Source organism: Prosopis cineraria, unplaced genomic scaffold (genome assembly GCF_029017545.1).
Source record: "Prosopis cineraria cultivar Desert tree isolate PC_DT_omini unplaced genomic scaffold, ASM2901754v1 PC7, whole genome shotgun sequence".
Lineage (NCBI taxonomy): Eukaryota > Viridiplantae > Streptophyta > Magnoliopsida > Fabales > Fabaceae > Prosopis > Prosopis cineraria.
Window position 1 is genome coordinate 18,437,698 of NW_026555338.1, and position 20,358 is coordinate 18,458,055.

The 20,358-nt window shown below is 30.6% G+C and overlaps 1 protein-coding gene and 1 pseudogene across 1 annotated transcript; one reads left to right on the forward strand and one right to left on the reverse strand.

Moving 5' to 3' along the window:
* Window positions 1–620: 620 nt before the first annotated feature.
* LOC129316542 (oxoglutarate-dependent flavonoid 7-O-demethylase 1-like) lies at window positions 621–6,695 on the forward strand (annotated as a pseudogene).
* An 830-nt stretch (window positions 6,696–7,525) lies between these two features.
* On the reverse strand, window positions 7,526–8,287 carry LOC129316543 (phenylalanine ammonia-lyase-like). Its single transcript, XM_054960962.1, has 2 exons — window positions 8,251–8,287; window positions 7,526–7,928 (listed from the first exon to the last, which is right to left on the reverse strand). The coding sequence occupies exons 1-2, from the start codon at window positions 8,285–8,287 to the stop codon at window positions 7,591–7,593; spliced, it is 375 nt and encodes a 124-aa protein (XP_054816937.1). The 3' UTR covers window positions 7,526–7,590.
* Between the last annotated feature and the right edge of the window lie 12,071 nt (window positions 8,288–20,358).

Below are 20,358 nucleotides of genomic sequence, written 5' to 3' on the forward strand. Positions count from 1 at the left end.
ACTTTAGATAGTTTTTGAAAATAATTTTTGGTGGATGAGAGAGAATATTGTAAAAATGAGATATACACGAAGATATCATAAAATTTTAAAATAATTAAATAATAAATTATTTTTATAAAACAGAAATCAACAAAGATATCATAGAATTTAAAAATAATTAAATAATAATCACTTTTTTTAATGATTGTAACCAAATATAAAATAATATCTATTTTTTTATAAAATCTTTAAACTATTTAAAAATTACTTATTTTTAATCTTAAACAAATAGGCCCAAAATTTCATAAAAATAAGTTGTGAAGTTTAATAAAAACTCAATATATATAAAAAAAATTTGAAACACTGAAAGATATAACGATATATATTGGAGCTATAAAGAATAAAATTTCTAGTTATCATATTTTTATTATACACATGTTTTGACCAACAAGCGTTGGTCACATGAAACCTTGCGTTTGAGCTTTAAAAGTTAAATTTATGGGATAATCCAATTTTATTAACTAGGGAATTCTACCAACTCTTAACTCACAAGACAGTGACACACACACACTGGCCTATTTAAAGAAAGAAGGAAATGAGAAAGCAATAAGCAAGTTTACTTGTGAGTGTTGGAGTGAGACATGGAATGGAAAAAACCAGTGAAGTTAGGAAGGTCACTTCTTGTACCTTCAGTTCTGGAATTGGTAGCAAAGGAGTCCTTAAAAGTTCCTGACAGATATGTTGGCCATGATCATCATGAAGATTATGATTCTTCATTATTCCTACCCAACACAGATTCTTCTTCTCTTCAGTTTCCCATAATTGACCTCTCTAAGTTATCTTCTTCCAAATTTCAAGTCCTTATGTCTTTATTTGTTTTTCCCATTACCCCCCCCTCTCTCTCTCTCGCTGTGATTTGGATATAGTGAGTGGCCTAACTCTGCTCATCCAATGAATGATTACGTGGTATGATAATAATCGTTTAATTTAATCAAATGCACATAGTTATCAAAGATTATTATATAATACTTTGAAAGCACTAAATCTTAAATTTTTGGAGGGGATAATATTGTTTTGATCGTGTCACACCCAAAAATAGAGGGTGACCGGCACGGGTGCGAACCACTTCACACATCCCCGTAAACCTCATAATTAAAATTTATTCCATTTTAGAAAAGAAAGGAAAAAAAATAATCAAATTATATGAAAGTTATAATAATTTCGATACTAATTGTCATAAAAAAAGTTTCAATGTTTTTCTAGAAATTTTCGTAAAACCTCCCCTATAACTAGGATCTTTTGAAAATTTTACAATAGAAAATTTTTACAAATTATAGTATAAATTAGAAGCATAGCTCCTTCCAGTCAGCAACCAGTATACAAACCAAAATAAAGTCTATCAACAATTTATGTGGAGCAACTAATTTTTCTTCTAAATCAAAATACATAAAGCTTAAATATTAACATAAAAAAAGTAACAATACCAAACAAAATTTTCATCCAATATAGATGTATTCCCCTTCAGAGGTTGGTGGAGGAATCAGCGTCAGCTAATAAATCTAAGACCAAAATAAATTTTTTTCAGTGAATAGCATTCCCAAAGTAGAATTTAAAAGAATTAAAATAATAAACTTAAATATTAGTGTAAACTAATTGAAAAGATAATAATTCAACATAATAAACTTATAAATTTGTAAATCATAATCATAACCATAAAATGAGAGTAAATTGAAAATAATTTATTCACACATCAATTAAAGTAATATATTTACTAATCAAAACCATGGAAATCTTAAAAACACATATTAGTCAACATTTAAAATTTGAGAACTCAACAGAACAGGTAACAAACATGGGCACACAGTCCACGAGGATAAATAACCAAATATGGCTTATGCCACAAAAACAAACGTGGACACACAATCCACGAGGATAAATAATCAAATGCGGCTGAAGCCACAAAACAAACGTGGACACACAGTCCACAAGGGTAAGTAACCAAACGTAGCCGAAGCCACGAAACAAACACGAGTACAAAGCCCACGAATAACAAACGTGAGAATAAAGTCCACGAGACAAACTAGCTAGTTCTTAACCACAGCGTGCTATGGGCTAACGGAACTGTCATTAGCAGCAGTGTTTTGTTTAGAGTCCTCTTAAAAATTACACTTCAAACATGCGAAAAAAATAATCACTTTTGAAATACAAATTTACATTTTAATACCCAACTTGCATGAACCATTTCAAATTTCAATTTAAGACTTGTCGAAAATAATATTTCATAAATAATGTACAAGCTTGCGTTACCTGAATAACCAATAATTTCAAGAGTTTAATAAACAAAATAATTTCATAAATCTTCGAAATATATTTCTTGAGGAAATAAATGCATATATTATCATCTAACTATCCATCATCAATATTTCAAAGTTTCAAAACTAATGTAATTCATAAGAGTGAAATATTTCAATAAAAATATATTAAAAATAAAAATAAAAATAAATTAAAGGGGATGCTATTCACTTACTTACCGAAGTTTCAAATTTTCAAAATATTCTTTCTTCAATTTCTACTAGCATCCTCCTCTTCCACTCACCCTATAATGATATAATAATTGAATTTTAATAGATTTTTAATTTTTTAACACAATTCCAATCAACCACCATTATCTAGAATTTCAAAATTAAAATTCATGTTTTAAAGTTAGCCCAAGTATTATCATTTATTTCACTAGTCTCCACCAATTTGTTTTAGTCAAAGCAATCTACTTACTTGAGGTAAAATTTACTCTTGGGCTTTACACCAACACCTTAGGTGCATTAATTCCAATCATTCAATTAAAATATCCAAAATTCCACTAATGCCCATACAAGTTCCAAGTATTTAAATAGCTACATGCAAACTCATTATCAAATTCTTTTACAAATTTACAAGTTAATTTTCAAATCAATAACTTCTATACTAATATACTTTTCACAAGGACTAATGAAATTTTTAAAAATGCAAAACCAAGTAAAGCTTCTTTTGATAGGGCATTATGTCAAACACCTTTCATTCATTAGTTACTCAAGCTCAAGCCAAGCTTCTTCCTCTTTGATGTCATTTTCCACAATTCTCTAGTATATAAAATGAACATTTAGCTTCCTAAGTTCCTTCTCTTCATTGGACAATTCAATCTTAACTTAAGGAAATTAAAATCCTCATCTTCCAAATCTCACGTAGCAACACTAAACTAGAATTTCAGCTTAATATTTAAAATTTTCTTTTCTCTAAAACAGCATGGACAGCAGCAAAAACACAATAGAATTCTATAATTCCACACCGCCTCATTTCCTTCTTTTTTTCTCTTCTTTTCCTTTTCTTTACAGCCACAAAATTCATTTAGATCAAACTTCTTCCTCTTTTACACCAATATATATTCGGTAACGTACAGCCACAAAGAAGACAGATTTTTCAGCATTCAACTCCATTCTTCCACCCATTCACATGCACAATAGAACCAACAAATGAAGGAGTTCAAAACTCCTCGCCTCAAATAGCTGACAGCGCATACACAGGGAAGAAGAAAAATGGAACTTACAGCTGAACAGGGGAAGAAGAAGACAGTAATAATTCAGCCTCTAACCCACGAGTTAGTCCTCCCACAGCACCAGACCAACTCTTCCTTTGCTCCCCACGCACGAACGAAAAGAATAATGGAGGTAGAAGAAGATATGATAGCACCGACAGTGAAGAAAAAAAAGCAGAGACCAACGGTGAAGTGAAGGACCAAGGACTCACGACGTTGCAGCTAGCAATGTAGGATTACGGCATTCACACCACCGGCGACCGCTGGAAATGAGAAGGAAGAGATGAAGATGAAGATGAAGATGAGATGGAGATCAGAACCGCACACCCAAGTTCCAAAATTTTCTCCCTTTACTCTGCACCACCGAAATTGAAATAAGGGAGAGAAGAGAGAGAAAACAAATCCGGTGAGGGAGGATATTTTGGTGATTTCACAGGAGATGAGAAAGATAAAATCTCATTTATTTGCATCAGGGGATTGGAACCTAAGACCTTAAGAATTACTAGCATGTAAACTTCCACTCTACCAACACTTTCCAAACTTCCACTCTACCAACACTTCCTACTGCCATAGTTGTTCCCAAACATAAATAAAATATGTTTTAAAAAATTATTATATATTTCCTATTACTATTTATTTATTTATTTATTTTTTCAGGGTTATCACAAATTACGAGAATTTTTTTGAATTTTTTGAAATAAATGTATCCTAATAATTTTTAGGTATTGATGAAACTTAATGTCTGTGATTATGACATTCATTTTATTTATGATTGATATTGATCATGTAGGTGATAAATCATGGAGTGGAAGAGTCTATAGTTGAGGGAGTAAGAAAGGGAATCCAAGAATTCTTCAATCTTCCAACGGAGGAGAAGAAGAAATTTTGGCAGACAGTAGATGACGTAGACGGTTTTGGTAAAGCATTTGTGTTTAGTGAGGAGCAAAAGCTTGATTGGGCAGATATGTTCTATATCATCACTCATCCTCCTTCTATGAGAAAGCCCCACCTCTTCCCCAATCTTCCTCTCCCATTCAAGTTCCTCTCCCTCCCTCCCTTCCTCTCTCTCTCTCTCTCTGTTCACTTTATTTTTTTTAATTCCACTGCCCGTATCTTGGAAAACTAGGGAGTATTATTACCACCATCTATCTAAACTAATCCAAGCCCCTCTAGATGAAATTACTATTATTAATGGTGTCCTTGTGGATAGCTGGGGGATAACTTTGGCATTTTTATTTAAAATGGTTGCATATCCTAAGACTTGAACCTAAGACTCTAAGATAATATGATTTGACTTCCTTGACCTCAAATCAAGCGCCCCTTAGTTCTCTCTCTACACTTTAATTATAGGCTAAATTGCACAAAACTTGAATTTTTAGTCATGTATAAACAATTACACAACCTTTAAAACTTGATACAAAAACTCTTGGGAGAATATCATTGAAGGACTGTGAAAGAATTTAATTTCTGACAAGGACTTCTAACAAGTAAACATTAATAATTAATAAAGTGAAGTTATTATTTTAACAAGTATTCAATCTGTACCAGTCCTTGTCAAGTATTAAATTCTTTTAGAGTTCCTTCACTAATATTCTCCCAAAACTCTTTCAACTTTCCAACTTACGTATATGAATTTCTTGCGGTTAATAAGTAAGTTATTTCACTGATGAGGCACGACACAATTAGCGAGTTTAATATCTATACATAAATTTGACTTTTTTATGCAAATAATCCTATTACGTTTTAAGTCTCGTGGTGAATAATCATATTATTTAGAACATAATGACTAAACTACGTACACAAGAACATGTAGTATAAACAATATTTGATATTTAGAACAATTGTGTGATTAATAATCATATTATTTAGAACATATTGACTAAACTACGTGCTCAAGGACACGTAGGCTAAACAATGATGGATATTTAGAAGAAAAATGTATGGTGAATAATCGTATATTGACTAAACTACTCATGGACATGCAGGCCAAACGATGATTGATATTTACAACAAATTTAATCACCCCTCCTTTACAATATCCAATACTCTCTTGTATTTCTTCAAGTTTTATGACATGTAGTGAATACTTGCAGGGATGACTTAGAGGCTTATAGTGTAGAAATGAGAAAGCTATCGTTGAAGATACTTGATGCAATGGTGGAAGCACTAGGGATGGAGGAAAATGAAATGAGAGATCTATTTGAAGAAGGTTGGCAATCAATGAGGATGAACTATTATCCACCGTGTCCTCAACCAGAGCTTGTGAATGGTTTGAGTCCTCATTCAAATTCAATTGGCCTCACTATTCTCCTTCAGGTCAATTAAGTCAACCAATGCCTTCAAATAAAAAAGGATGACAATTGGTTTCCAGTCACTTTTCTCCCTAATGCTTTTGTGGTCAACATTGGTGATATGTTGGAGGTAATTAATCAAATCTTTTACAATAATTTAAGAGTTCTTCCCCCCCCCCCTCCTTGCTCTGAGTCAGTTTAGCCGCTTTTAGAATAAAGTTAGATGGATCCCATATTGCAATGATACTTTAAAAAGGGGAAATTATTCTAAGATCCCAACATAATGAATTTAAATACAAAGACTAGTGAAATCACAAAATTACTCTGAAATCCCAAGTTATTTATTGAAGTTATCAGTTACTACTGCAGGATATATAGTTGTTAATTATTGCTGCTTAGCTGTCAATTGAACAGCTTCATTAACAACTATCCAGTGGTAATTGACAATATGATGCACTTAAAATGAGGTGGGAAAAGGAATTCATGACCATATGTATTAAAGTAAAGCTTTTGCAATTTTTTTTTTGCCCAAATATTTGATGAGTTCAAAAAGAAAAAAGAACAAATTTTTCTTAATTATATGTTGTTATGGACAGTATATATAGGTTGTGACGAACGGAATATACAAGAGCATAGAACATAAAGCAACAGTGATCTCAAAGAAAGAAAGGATCTCTATAGCCACATTCTATAGCCCTAAGTTACTTGGAGATTTGGGTCCAGCACCAAGCCTAATAAATCGAGAAAGGCCAGCTTTATTCAAAACAATTGGTGTTGCTGAACTTTTTAAAGGTTTTCTCTCTCAAAAGCTCATTGGAAAATCTTATCTTGATACCATAAGGATCCAAAATGATTAATTGACAATAGAGAATAGGGAGAATGGCAATAAAGTTGCAAAATCGAGAATTTATGATATATAATTAGGTCCTGACAAAATTTTGTAAAAAATAAGTTAGAAATATTGATCTAAACAGTTGCAAACAAGAATCCTTATTATAAATTAAGAGTTATATATATATATATATTCATAATTTAAATATCTTATTTGAAATTAAAATTATTATATTTGCAATTGTCTAAATTAATATTTACAATTAATTTTAGAAAAAATTTTGTCAAGGACCTAACTATCATAAATTCATTGTTTAGGAATTTTAATGTTATTCTCGCTAAAGGATATGACGCAAATATTGCTATATATGTTTCTCAATAAACATAATAAGAATGGGTTTGCTTGTATGCATAGAATAAGCACATAATATTTTTGTGCATTTAGTGTATATGTATCTTGTTCAATTATGGACATCAAGTGGTATATACTTATTATTTTAACGTGCAAAATGTTATATGTAGTTGGATATAAAGTTGGCTTAGATATAGGGAGAATGATATTAAAAACTCAAAGTATAGAATTAATTAATAATATTTATGTCCTCAATAAAATTTTTGACAAATGAGTGACAAATATTAATTTAAATAGCTACAAATAAGAATTCTAATAAAAAACCAAAAGTTACATATACAACTTAAATAAATGTCTTATTTATAATTAGAAATTCTGAATTTATAATTATTTGTATCGATATTTGTAACTCATTTTAAAAAATTTATCAAAAATTTAATTGTTATTAATTAATTTATTCAATTACAAGTTCCATGAGACAAAACACAAGCTTTCTATGACTGCTTCACATGCAAAGACTATATAACAAAGGAAAAGCATTGCCAGGAGTAGTAATTCTAATACTGAAACTAACAGATAGGAAGAGGAGCTCCATTCCACTGCCCAAGGCATTCCAGAAGAGGATCGATGATCTTGCCCTGGCACAAAGCCGTGAAGACTTTGTCACACTCTTCACCTGGTGACCCCGTCTTCTCTCCAGTAAGCAGCCCAGTTCCTAAATCCTCTCTCACGAACTTGTACAATGGGTAGGACCTGCATTCCTTGATTTTGTTTGAAACTGATGAGTTGCCGTCCTCGTATGCAATTCTCGCACTTTCAACCTCCTTTGGCAGCACAGCCTTCAACTCCTCCTCAAATGTTGCAATCTTTTGGAAGACTGACGTGCTCGAGTTCTTCTCATTTTCCCCTTTATAGGACCTTCAGCCATTGACCCCCTCATCTCCTTTCCATCTTCTTCATTAGGCAAATTTTTTAAAAAATTTTATCTCTTTTTTAACATTTATATATCTCCATATTTTTAATATATGATAACATAATGCTGTTAGAAATTTTATAACTGAAATCATGTGCTCAAAATGATCGCCTCTCGGCATCTGTGTTCGGTAGTATATAGAAGTGATTTGTTTTAGTAATCTGTGAAGCTGGGACTGACTATGGGTACTATAAAAAATTGTGGATCTAAGCCATTATGATGATTATAGAGTAAGTGTGGCATGCTTAGAACATACTTGTCGAGTTAGTTGCATTGTCAAGCAACGTTTCCATTCATATTCTCTGGTTCCTTCATTTTTCTCCAAGCTAGTGTGTTAATTAATAGGACAAAAATATCCTGTTTTTATCTCCAGTTTCAGGTCCAAGGTTGTTATTTCATCTTTAATTTAATCTAGATTTACACTAACAATATGGAATTTGTTCTTGGCCATGGTTCAACGTTTGCTCGAACAGATTCAAGTTCTTCGATGTCAATCTAGATTACTTTCGGGCTAGTGGATGACAAGGTACGTGCCAAGTTTTGGACTTGAATAAAATGGAAGGATTTAGGAGATCTGGTGAATCAAAGGGTCTAGAGCAATTGTTTTCCTTTAGGAGTTTATTATTTTTAAGTATGATCAAGATGTTTGTACTAATTATAGAAATAATTTTTTTTCATTCTTTGTACCGTCTGTTCTTATTCTTTATGTTTTTCTGGTCATAGATATGGAAAGCATAATCTCAATTAGTTGTATTTGCTTACAAGAAGAGGCTAGGAAATGAAGACTGCAAGGAAATTATATTTACTTAGAACAGAACAGTTCAATAGATATCTCACCCTTTTTCTTGATGCAAGCCATAATATGTATCAATCATTCTCTAATTTCATTTGCTCTATCTTTTCTATTCTGGCCAAAGCTTCATTCATTTATATTCTTTTAAATAAACAGAATAAGGTAGTGGCTACCCCCACGACTAGTCTTGCGGTGAGTCTGTGCCTATCTATTTTTTTAAAAATCCTATATTTTATCCTTTACTTTGTTGCAGGTGAACAGGTATAAATTGGATGGGGGAATTAAGCTCTTCCATTATTTTATCCTTTACTTTGTTGTACGTTCTTCATTTTAGAACTGAAATTATTCATTTTTTTAGACCTATTCATTATTAATGTGATATTTTATGATTTAATTAAATTATTTTTTTGTTATTTTTTTTGCAGGCATAAAAGTTCCAATTTTCAAGTCTTGATGTTACTGCATTCAAATTTATTGATCCAATAATATCCATGTACTTTACCATTGTTGTGTTCATGTTTTAGTCAATCCAAACAGCTTGCCTATTCAAAGACTTGTAATTGTAATGTTTGTAATTTATTTGACAAGTTATTTTTGTCATGAAATTTTTTTGCCAGCGATAAGACCATCAAAATTTTGGGTTATATGAAATTAATTATTTCTAGAATTATTCAAAGAATATAAAATGAAAAAATTGAAATTTTAATTGTTTTTTTTTAAATATACATATGGGAGAGCTTTACCAGAAAATGCTCCTGCAAGCCCCATACACAGGAGCGCTTTTCATACAAGGGCTCTTGTAAGATATTTTAGCGTTTTATTAGAAAGCATTCTCATAACTAAAGTTTTTACAAAAAAATTTAAATTTTTGGAACCCTACTGGAGTGGTTTATTAAAAACGCTCCCGTAGGCCACTTCTATAGGAGTGCTTATGAAGCACTCCCATATATATGGGAACGCTAGCTATAGAAGTGCTTCAAAAGTGCTCCCATAAATCAAAAATAAGCTCTCCCATAAGGTTATTTTGTAGTAATGCTTGTTACATTTCATATGTTCTTTCTTGAATTGTTTGAAAATTTTCCCAGCAACCATAGCTTCTTCTTTAGTTATGAAGCTTGAATATTTTCTTATAGTTGGAGAAATGTGATATGGATTTTTAATTTTTTTAGAATATCTCTTAGCTATGTTTTTTATCATTGAGGGTGTAAAAGGTTGTTCTACAGCTTCATCTTTTTCTTGAAAATTCTCAACACCCTCTTATTTGTATTTTGGTCTCGACATCGTACACACTTCCTTAGACCCTTCCAAAACATCTTTAAGATTGTCATTAGGATCCTCTTTTTAGGATCAAAATCCTCACTTTAATATTCATACTCCTCCTCCTCCTTTTCAAAGGGTTTCGAGTTGGAATCCTCACTAAAAGGCACATAATCTAGCTAATCGATATATTCAATGCTAACAAAATAATTTTTTGAGTTATTGATGCTGTTAAAAGCCTCATGCTTCAAGTTTTACTAAAAATACAAAGAAATAAAATTTTTTAGGATTTTTTTAAATGATTAAACTTATAAAATGCACTAAATAGCTCAAAAATAGATTTCAATTTGTCTCAAATATAGGCAAGTAGCATAACAAAATGAAGATTTGGAATTCAGAAATTTTTTAAGACAAACTGCGTCTCAATCAAATGTCTCATTCACCCTCACGTGCCACGAGAAACTCATTGGACAAAAAATTCTAGAAAAATAAAAACCAAACAATGCCCACTCTTAAAGATGGTGCATACAGTTCACGTGCTGCCTTCCCTTGCTCTAGTGGTGACACACGCTAGTCCATGATACTCTACATGTCGTCAGCTTCTAGTTGGGTCCTGTGCATGCCTATAAGGCCTTCCAATGGTCTCACACACCACGTGTCTTTCTTTATTAATAAATTTTTTAATATAACTAGAATTATTTATTTAAATTAATTCGAATCGGGTCAGGTACGGAGGACCCTATATCCATTTTTTTTAATAATAGTTTTTTTAAGAAAAAAAGGGGTTTGGGCTTGTTTGCCTAATAGCAAAAAACTATTTTTATTGGGTCTGAGCTCGTAGCCTAAAACCAATTTTTTTTAAATAAATTGATAGAGCCTTCTGGGCTCACCAACCCAAAAGCGCGCGCGTGCGCGTGTGCGCACACACACACATATATTAGATGATTGAAATACACTGCTTCAATTGTCCTCAATCTCTATTTAGGTCACTTTGACTCGACTAGAGCCTTGGGTCGAGTTCGTCGAACCCATATCTAACGTCCATTTATTGCATTCTTGAATTTGTTTTCTTTGTTTTTTTGTCACCACATGTTTATGCAATCCATTTGCCCAAAACAAGTATTTCCAAACACCCAATTCTTTTGTTTTCTTAGGGTTGGAAGTTTCAACAGTGTCTACTCTTGCACACAATTTATGGATTAAGTGTAAAGCCTAATATAACATATATACGCTAACAAGTAAAAGCATGAAATTTTGAATAAGCAAATCATTATATTTTCAATCAGTGAATGTAGCCTAGAAACAACTAGACTCTAATACCAATATGAGTTTTTGGAGGAAGAAGACATACCTCAAAACGTAGTTGCATCAGATGAGATGAATAGAATGCGAGAATGGAATCATGTGATTGGACTAAGTTTTGAACTCACAGTAAATGCACATTGAGAAGAAGAGAGAAAAGAAAGTAGAGAGAATTTTGGGACAACCATAAAAATGCTTAGAGGCTATCTTCTTAAACTATCCATACTGGTGTTTTTTTTTTTTTCTGCTATGCGTGCGTGCGTTAGTAACTGTTCCCACTCAAATTTAAACAATTAAGAGAAAATTGCACACTTGACCCAGGGCATATTATACTTTCAGACCCAAGTTTTCTTTATATTCTAACAAAACCCCATGGGTTTATATTTGGCCTGATCTACGAAGGGTGGAGTACCTAATAGCTATAGATGATGATAATTAATTTGGGTTTATGTTATGACAAATGGAATATACAAGAGTATAGAACATAGAGTAACTATGAACTCAAAGAAATAAATTATCTCTATAGGCACCTTCTATAGCCCTAAGTTAGATGGAGATTGGTCCAGCATCAAGCCTAGTTACTTGAAAAGGATCAGCTCAATTCAAAAGAATTGTGTTTCTGAATATTTCAGAGGTTTTCTCTCCCATGAGCTCAATGGAAAGTCTTATATATATTGATAATATAATCCATAATGATTGTTAATTAATAGAAAATTAATGCAAGTACGTAATACTTTGTGCTACTTTATAAAAAATGGCGAGGATTTTTGCTTATGTTTATACAATAACTAAATAGTACTTATTTATTGAGTATGTGTCATGTTTTATTACTTGAACACCATATAGTACACTAAAATATTTTGAATGTTTTGAATCCACTGAATCCAGTGATTTAAGATTTGAAGAGATTTGGAGCCACTTTTTTTTATTTTTCTAATTCTTCTTCCCTTCACTTTCTTGAATTTAGCTATGGCTATGATTATTTTGCATATATGTTGCTTGTGGCTGACCAACAGTGAGGCATTTTGTTCTAAAATTATTTGTACTTTTGTATGGATTAATACTTTATTACTCCCTTGTAACAGTGATTACTTGTATTTGTTGATTTTACTCTGAGCTTAATTAATTCTTCTAAGTAATATGCCACCATTTAGTTAATTGTTTTCGTCATTTTAATTATGCTTGAGAAGGCTTGTTTGATTGCAGGATTTTGGATAAAATAATGTAAGAAATTGTTTATATTAAGGTTGAAGCTTAAAATTGAATTTTATTAATTGTAACAAAAAAATGAGCAATTGATGAAATTAGAAACTTTCTTGATTTAAGAAAGCTTTTTCAACTACTCTCTGAGTCTTAGGCTATAAGACATATCATCATTAATAATTCAAATGAGAGGAGGCTAATTAAGTATTATGAAATTCAAAGGGTAGAAATAATAGTAGTCCTATTTTAATCATTAAGTCAAATTTTCATTATTAGTTTTGATTGCAACTTAATTAAGAATTCAACTTGTCCAATTTTCATTCATCTTAACTTGAAAAATTTAATTGATTTTGCTCAACCTAATTGGAAGTATAATAGAAATTGCAACCACCTTTTTGCATTAATCCTACATGAAATTAAACGATCTTTTCTCATCATTACATTAATCATGACAACCAGTACTGTTGCAGTTATGTTTGACAAACAAACACAACTTGAGTGTGGTATTGCTTGCTCTTTCTTGTTCTCACCATGACAAGAAAACACACTACTACAAGGAGCAATTTTTACATTGGTCATGTAGGGCATTTCAAGTTGATTGGTAGAGGGTATTAAATATGAGTGACATAGTTTGTGAGTTATATTTACATCGGATATTTTTATGATATATGAAAGATTTTCTACATTTGTTTCTTATAGTAACTAACCTAAAAAGACTTTTCTACGATGGTTTTATATATAAAACCAGTGTAGAATGTTCATTTTTGAAAAAGAGGAGATTCTATTATTCTAAAACTGTCTTAAATCTACTTTATTCACAGTACACCAAAAATAACAAAAAAAATGCACTCAGCAGCACTATCAAAACCATTGAACCTGTTTCAATCAATATGTTGTATTCTTATATAAAAGGGACTTTTAAGTGTGGCTTGGGTGCAATGCTTCTTGCTTGGGTGCAAGGCTTCTCACTTGTGGTGCAAGACTTCTAGTTTTTGGTGTAATGCTTCTAGCTTGGGTAGCCACGCTTGTGGCTTGGGGTACACATGTTAAACAGATAGCCTTTTTTTTTTAATTTCATTGGTTTAAACAAAGGAACATTTTGGTCATTTGTTTAGATTGTTTAATGAATAAAATATTTAGTTTGGTCCTTGAATTCAACTTGGTCCTTGGGCATAATTTCTTTTTCAACTAGGTCCTTTTCACTAATTTTCCCAAAAAAAAAATTGGAAAGATTTTTAAAGGGAAAATTGCCATGTGAGGAACATCAATCTTTAGAAGAATTGCCATCAAACCCAGAAAAATGAATTAAAATTTTATCTTATCATCATAATAAGAGGGAGAAGATATGAAGAGCTTATTTACAAAAGGGACTATGTCAACCTCCTCAACATAATTTTCCCTAAAGAAGAATTGGGAAGACTTTGAAAAGATTTTGTCCCTCTTGCTATTAAGAATTGGGAAGAGCTTATTTGAATTATGCATGTTAAGAATACTACGGCTTTATAATTGAAAAGGGCAATTGATAAATTGTTTAGCATCTGCGGACAAGGTTATGATAGTGCTAGTAACATGCAAGGTGAATTTTGTGGTCTCAAAAGTTTGATTTTGAAAGAGAATTCATGTGCATTTTATGTGCATTATTGCTTCGATCATCAATTACAACTCACCTTAGTTGCCATTGTTAATGATCAAATTTAAGTTGCTTCTCTTTTCAATTTGGTGTTTACTTTATTGAACGTTGTTGGGGGGTTTTGGCAAAAGACTTGATATACTTCATGAAAAAAAAATATCTAAAATTAGACAAGCTTTGAAAAATGGAGAAATTTCCATTGGACGAGGCTTGAACAAAGAAGTTAGTCTCAAATGAGGTTTTGATACACGTTGGAGTTCTCATTATGCAACTTTAGTTAATTTAACAGTAATGTATTCTTCTATGATTGATGTGCTTGAAATTATCAAGGAAGATGGCTCAAATGCAAACCAAAGAGTTGAGGCTAATGGTCTCTTATAGTTAATAGAAGTTTTTGATTTTTCATTTACTTTACATCTAATGACAAATGTATTGGGTATTTCACATGAATTGTCACATGCATTACAAAGAAAAGTTCAAATTGTTAATGCCATGAATTTGGTTAACATTGCAAAGAAACAATCACAAGTTATGAGAGATAGTAGATGAGAGTCTTTATTGGATAAAGTAACCTGATTTTGCAATATGCATGATATTGATGTCCCAAACATGAAAGACCTTTTTTTGTGTAAAGGGAGATCACGTTGCAAAGGTAAAGCTTAAGATATTACAATAGAATATCATTATCAAGTTGAATTATTTTATACCATTATGGATATGTAACTTCAGGAACTTAATGATTGTTTCACCAAGACAAATACTGAATTGCTCCTTTTCTTGGCTTGTTTAAGTCTACCCAACTCATTCTCTAGTTTTGATAAGATCAAATTGATTGAATTTGCCAAATGTTATCCACATGACTTTTCTTCAATTGATTTAGTGATGCTTGATAATCAACTTGAAACTTACATAATTGATATGCGTAGCAATGTTGAATATACATCTTTGAAAGATATTAATAGTCTTGCAAAAAAAATTAATTGAAATAGGAAGAGATGTTGTTTATCCACTTGTGTATCTTCTATTGAAGTTGGCAATGATTTTACCCATTGTCACAATAGCACAATAATAGAAAGAGTATTATCTGCCATGAAAATTGTGAAAAATTGGTTATGTAACCAAATAAGGAATAAATGGATGAATGATTGCCTGGTGACCTACATTGAAAAGGATATTTTTAACAATATTGACAACGAACTGATCATTCAACGGTTTCAAAATATGAAACCACATCGACAACAATTGTAAGGTATTTAAATATTTGATTATATATACATTTTACATTATGTTAGTATAGTTTCCTATGATATATGATAATAGTAATCTTTTCTTTTAAATAGATTGCTCCCAAGATCTAGGTTCTCTCTTCACCTCTCAGCCCACTCTATCAAGATTACCCATAAATTTGATTAAATGGTAGCTAATCATAAAATCAATACAAAAAATAAGATAAATAAATATAATTGGAGAGAGTAAAATATATTCATAAATATGAATGCAAGAGTGGTAAAGGATGCTACTACACTTGAATGAACCTCCCTCCCCCCTTCATCAGAAAAAAACAATTTACATCTAACACACCATATACCCCAACAAACATAATTAGAAAGAACATCCCATGGTAGTTGTTTTGTAAACTCCTGTTGAGGGGAGCTTTTCAAGTTCCAAAAGATCCATTCCTCACTATTATAGTTCTTAAATATGTTCAAATCCTTTGGCGTAACTAAACTCGTCCATCCATCATTCGCATGTTGGCAATCTCTCAATATGTACACCATGTCTTTCTTTTACATACATCCCAAATGGCACAGCTCCTCACTTTGAAATCTTCAATTGGTTCGCTGCTCTAAAGTGTGTAACCTGTTCTTTGCCTCTGGCCACAAATAGATTTTAATTTTTTTTCAAGGCTCGCCCAACACCAAATTTTGTTCCAAGAAAAAAAAATCTAAGATGTTTTATTTTTCTGTTTTTAAAATAAAAAATGAAAAAAATTTAGAAACATTAAAATCTAAAATATTTTGGGCTTATTTGCTTGTTGGAAAGAAATGTAAAGAATTAAAAAAAATAAAATACAATTTGGCCTTTACACCACAAGAGTTCAAACTTAGAACCTAAATGATAAGCTACTAGCAAACTTCTGACTAGACCACCAATATCTTTTGTTGTATCTATTTCAAATTTTGTAAAAAAAATAATTTTAAAATACTATTCCAAAGATTTAATTTTAATAGATACTTTTTTTCTCTGGGAAGCTTTTGATGCATGTAAAATTAGCTACATAGTAATTTATATCATATACAAAATATTCTAATAATCATCTTAACGTTTTAAGGCTATTTTGAATATAAGATTAATGATAAAAGTAATATGTGGACAGTTGAAACATGTTATATATAGATTTTTATTGATGTCAAAGATAAGCATGTTTTTTTGTTATATTGTGAAAAATAAAAATTGAAACTTAGACTTTCATATTTGTTACTGTCTGAATTATTATTTACAACTTATCTTTTAATAAAATTTATTTAGACTTAATTATCACTAAATTAATATTCTTAGACTACAGTGCTTTTCTTTCAAGAAAGGAATAAAAATGTTTTTCAAGTTTGTTAAATTGGTCTTTTTTTTTGGTAGCCCACCCGGTTCACCGAAGCTTTGCCTCGACTACATCCAGATCCGACCCGCGTCGCGCACCTGGCATGGTGGGTGAGTCTCCCAGTGAAAATTTTTTGCATACACAAGGCTCGAACTCGAGACCTTGTTGAAACGGAACCGAGCCACTTACTACTCGGACCAACTCCTGTTGGTTGTTAAATTGGTCTTTGTTTCAAAAGCCTATGGACTGAAAAGAAAAACGCAAGTTTTGGTCCAAGAATCTTTGATGAGTTTGAGAGAAAAAGACCCAAAATATTGCTACGCTTAAAGTATATATTCGTCGCTGCAATTAGAAGTGTTCATATATTACGTGTATCAAAAAAAAGAAGTGTTCATATATTACCTCCAAAAAAATAATAATAATAATAATAATAATAAAGAAGGTGTTCATATCGCTAAATAGCTTTGTTTGGCTCGGTCTTGGCCAAAAATCAAACTGAAGCAAGCCAAATAATTTGTCAATCCTTGGGACCTATTTATTTATTTTTTTGGGAAATTCACGTTGACGTCCCATAGAAAGATTCTAATTATTAAGAAATCTCACAAGATGTAAAAATAATTTTAAAGTCAGATGAGTTTTGATGGTAGATACATTTTAATATGTATTTACTCAAATGTCTTTATTTTAAAAAAAAAAACATAAGTGTAATTGACTTTACTTAGGCAACCCATATCCCACTTTCACAAAATGCTTTCTCACTTTTAAAAAGTGGAATATTTGGGTATCACATTTTATTTCAAACCAATTTTCGAGAAGTATTTTGTGAATGTTGTTTAGATAAACTTTTGTAATGTGTTTTTAAAATGTGATATCTCTAATTTTTGATATGACCATGATACTCCAAAATTTCTAGGGGGAAAAAACACACACATTTATGCGTTCACACATTTGTGGATAATTTTTACCAAAAGATGTATGCTTCCATGATGATGTTCCGTTTCAGTTTATTCTTTTTGTTCCCCCTTAGAAGAGAATCAATCATTTGATTGTTTTAAGTAGTTTATATATGCAAAACGAAAAATGGTAGGATGCGTTGTGATTTTGTTCAATTGAATCAATTGCTTAATTGTCAAGTTGTCATTTTTTATTGCTTATAAATACACTCTTATTAAAAGTGATTTTGTTTCAGATAAAGTCAAGCACTAAATGTGAACATTTTTTTTAACGATAATTCAAACCTCATTATTTTAATTGATGGTAACTATGATTTCTTGGCTATTGGATTTGCTCTTACTTAAAGAAAAGTTTAATTGTTATTAGTTTTTAATTCAAACAAAATCCATTTTCTTTTCTTTTCTTTTTTAACAAGAAAAAAGGCCTTACCTTAAATTTTGTGAATACGAAAAATATATTAAGTATTGATTAATGATTAATACGGATATGAATTATCTTAATGTGCTATATTCTTTATTTTATTTGTCAATAACGATATGGAAGATGAATGTTCACTATTCAATGTGATGTGAGTGAGATCGTAAGTCGTAGATTATTTCCTCATAATTTCTTTCTTTGGAGTTGCGGTGTGAGATGAGTATATTTATATATTTTTTGATAAGTGAGATGAGTATCATTTTATTGGGCTATGTGAATGACACAGTCTTGGGCTTAAATTTAGAATGATTATATGTACACTTATATTGGATTTGGATAATAATATATTTTTCTTAATTTTAAATTAAGCCTCTCTAGTTTATTTTGTTTGAATTGCGTTCATATAATTTGATTTGTTGGATCTTTTAAACATAAAGGTTGCAAAAGACTAAAAAGACCTAATTCAAATTAAGTGAAATTATAAAGACCAACAAATTAATTTTTTTATTATATAGTCTGATTCAGGTTCTTTTATGCTTAAAACCGAAGCATGAATTGAACTGCTCTGTTTAGAAAGGCAAGAAATCGATTTTTTGTTAAATTTGGTTCGATGTGCTTGATTTGGAGTGTATTAAAATATATAGATACTTGGTGGTCCATATAAAATACATTTTGAAATATATGATAAAGTTAGATTTATTATTTTTTAAAATTTTGTCATTTATTTATTATCATTTGAATTCTCAGATTGCAATTTAATATGATTATTGACTGCAAAAAATAGTAAAAGTGAAAGTTCTAAATTTTTTAAAAGTATTATTTTTTTTAAGGCATGAAATTTGTTAAGCTTGTCCTACATTGAAGATTAGAGGGAGTACTTATATAATTTAATTTTTTTTAATAAATTACTTTGTTCTTAAGACACAAAAATTAGAAATTGCTTTTCGAGTAGTGTGCATACAGTGTATAGACAATTTTTTTGGTCTTTATAAAAGCATGAAACATTCAAGACCTTAATGCATGTACTTTTTCTTTTTCATTGGTCTTACAGTTGCTTAAATTTTTTCTGCCTATAACATTAATTCATCCTCATTATTTTAACAAAATTTAATTTATTGATGTGTAAATATCTCTATTAATTTCATTATTGAGTTAGTAAAATTATGATCTGAAAATGAGTAAAATGGATACTAATTTTTTTTTGTCTTTTTATCCTAGTTATTTTGTTTTCTTTCTACTGAAATTTCACTTTCATTGTGCATATAAAAATTCTGATTTAATATCTGCTTGTTTCATTTTGCTTTCTACTCAATTTTTATGCAACTCAATATAATTTTAATAAGTCAGCATAAAAAAATAACAAAGTTTATATATCCATTAGTCATCATCATGTTCTTATAATCATATTTAAAAATATAGGATCTAAAATAAAACTTAGAGATTATGAATAAAACAAATTTAAGGATTAATACTAAAACATGTTAAAAATACAGGGAAAATGAGTTGTATTTTCCCTGAAATAATCGATCATCTATCTATTCTTAAAAATATTTATTGATTTATTGGTTGGCGTGGTGAGGTCCACCAAAGCAATTGGCGGGAAAAATAATAAAGAGTGTACGAAAATGGAGCGAACTTGGCGGTCAAAAGAGCGTTTCAATTCCATCAAGGAACGAAAGGCGGTTCTATTAAAAATGTTTTTTTAAATTAAAAAATTAAATAAAAATAAGCGCGGTTGTTAACGAAATTTCATACTTTTATTTATTTTATATCTTCTAAAAAAAATAAAAAGTGTCGCACGTGACTCGCATCACGTTATTTATTTGGATTCAGATTCATATCCCGCCAATTGGATATCTGGCGTTTCAGTTTCCGGAAGCGGCTTGTTTTCAAAATTACAATTAAATTTTTATGAAAAAAATATTTAGGCAAGTTAGAATTTAGTTTTAACTCGGTAGAATTTACTCACTCCATTTAAAAATATAAAATATTTTTAATCAAATTTTATCCCTTAATAAAATATTTATCCACTTTCAAACTAACTCTATATTTTTATATTTATCCCTATTGAATACCCTACAATAAATATAAAGTCATTCATAAATAGAGACATTTTTGAAAAAAGGCAACAATTATATTTCAAAAAACTAAAAATGCCTTACATTTTTAAACATTCAACTCGTTAAAAAATGCCTTACATTTTTTAACGGAA

Bases quoted from the DNA above. Each gene is read 5' to 3' on its own strand.
- LOC129316543 (XM_054960962.1), bottom strand. From the start codon at position 8,287: ATGGAAACGTTGCTTGACAATGCAACTAACTCGACAA. The intron at 7,929-8,250 runs GTATGTTCTAAG...GGTCCTATAAAG, and splicing joins CAATGCAACTAACTCGACAA to GGGAAAATGAGAAGAACTCG.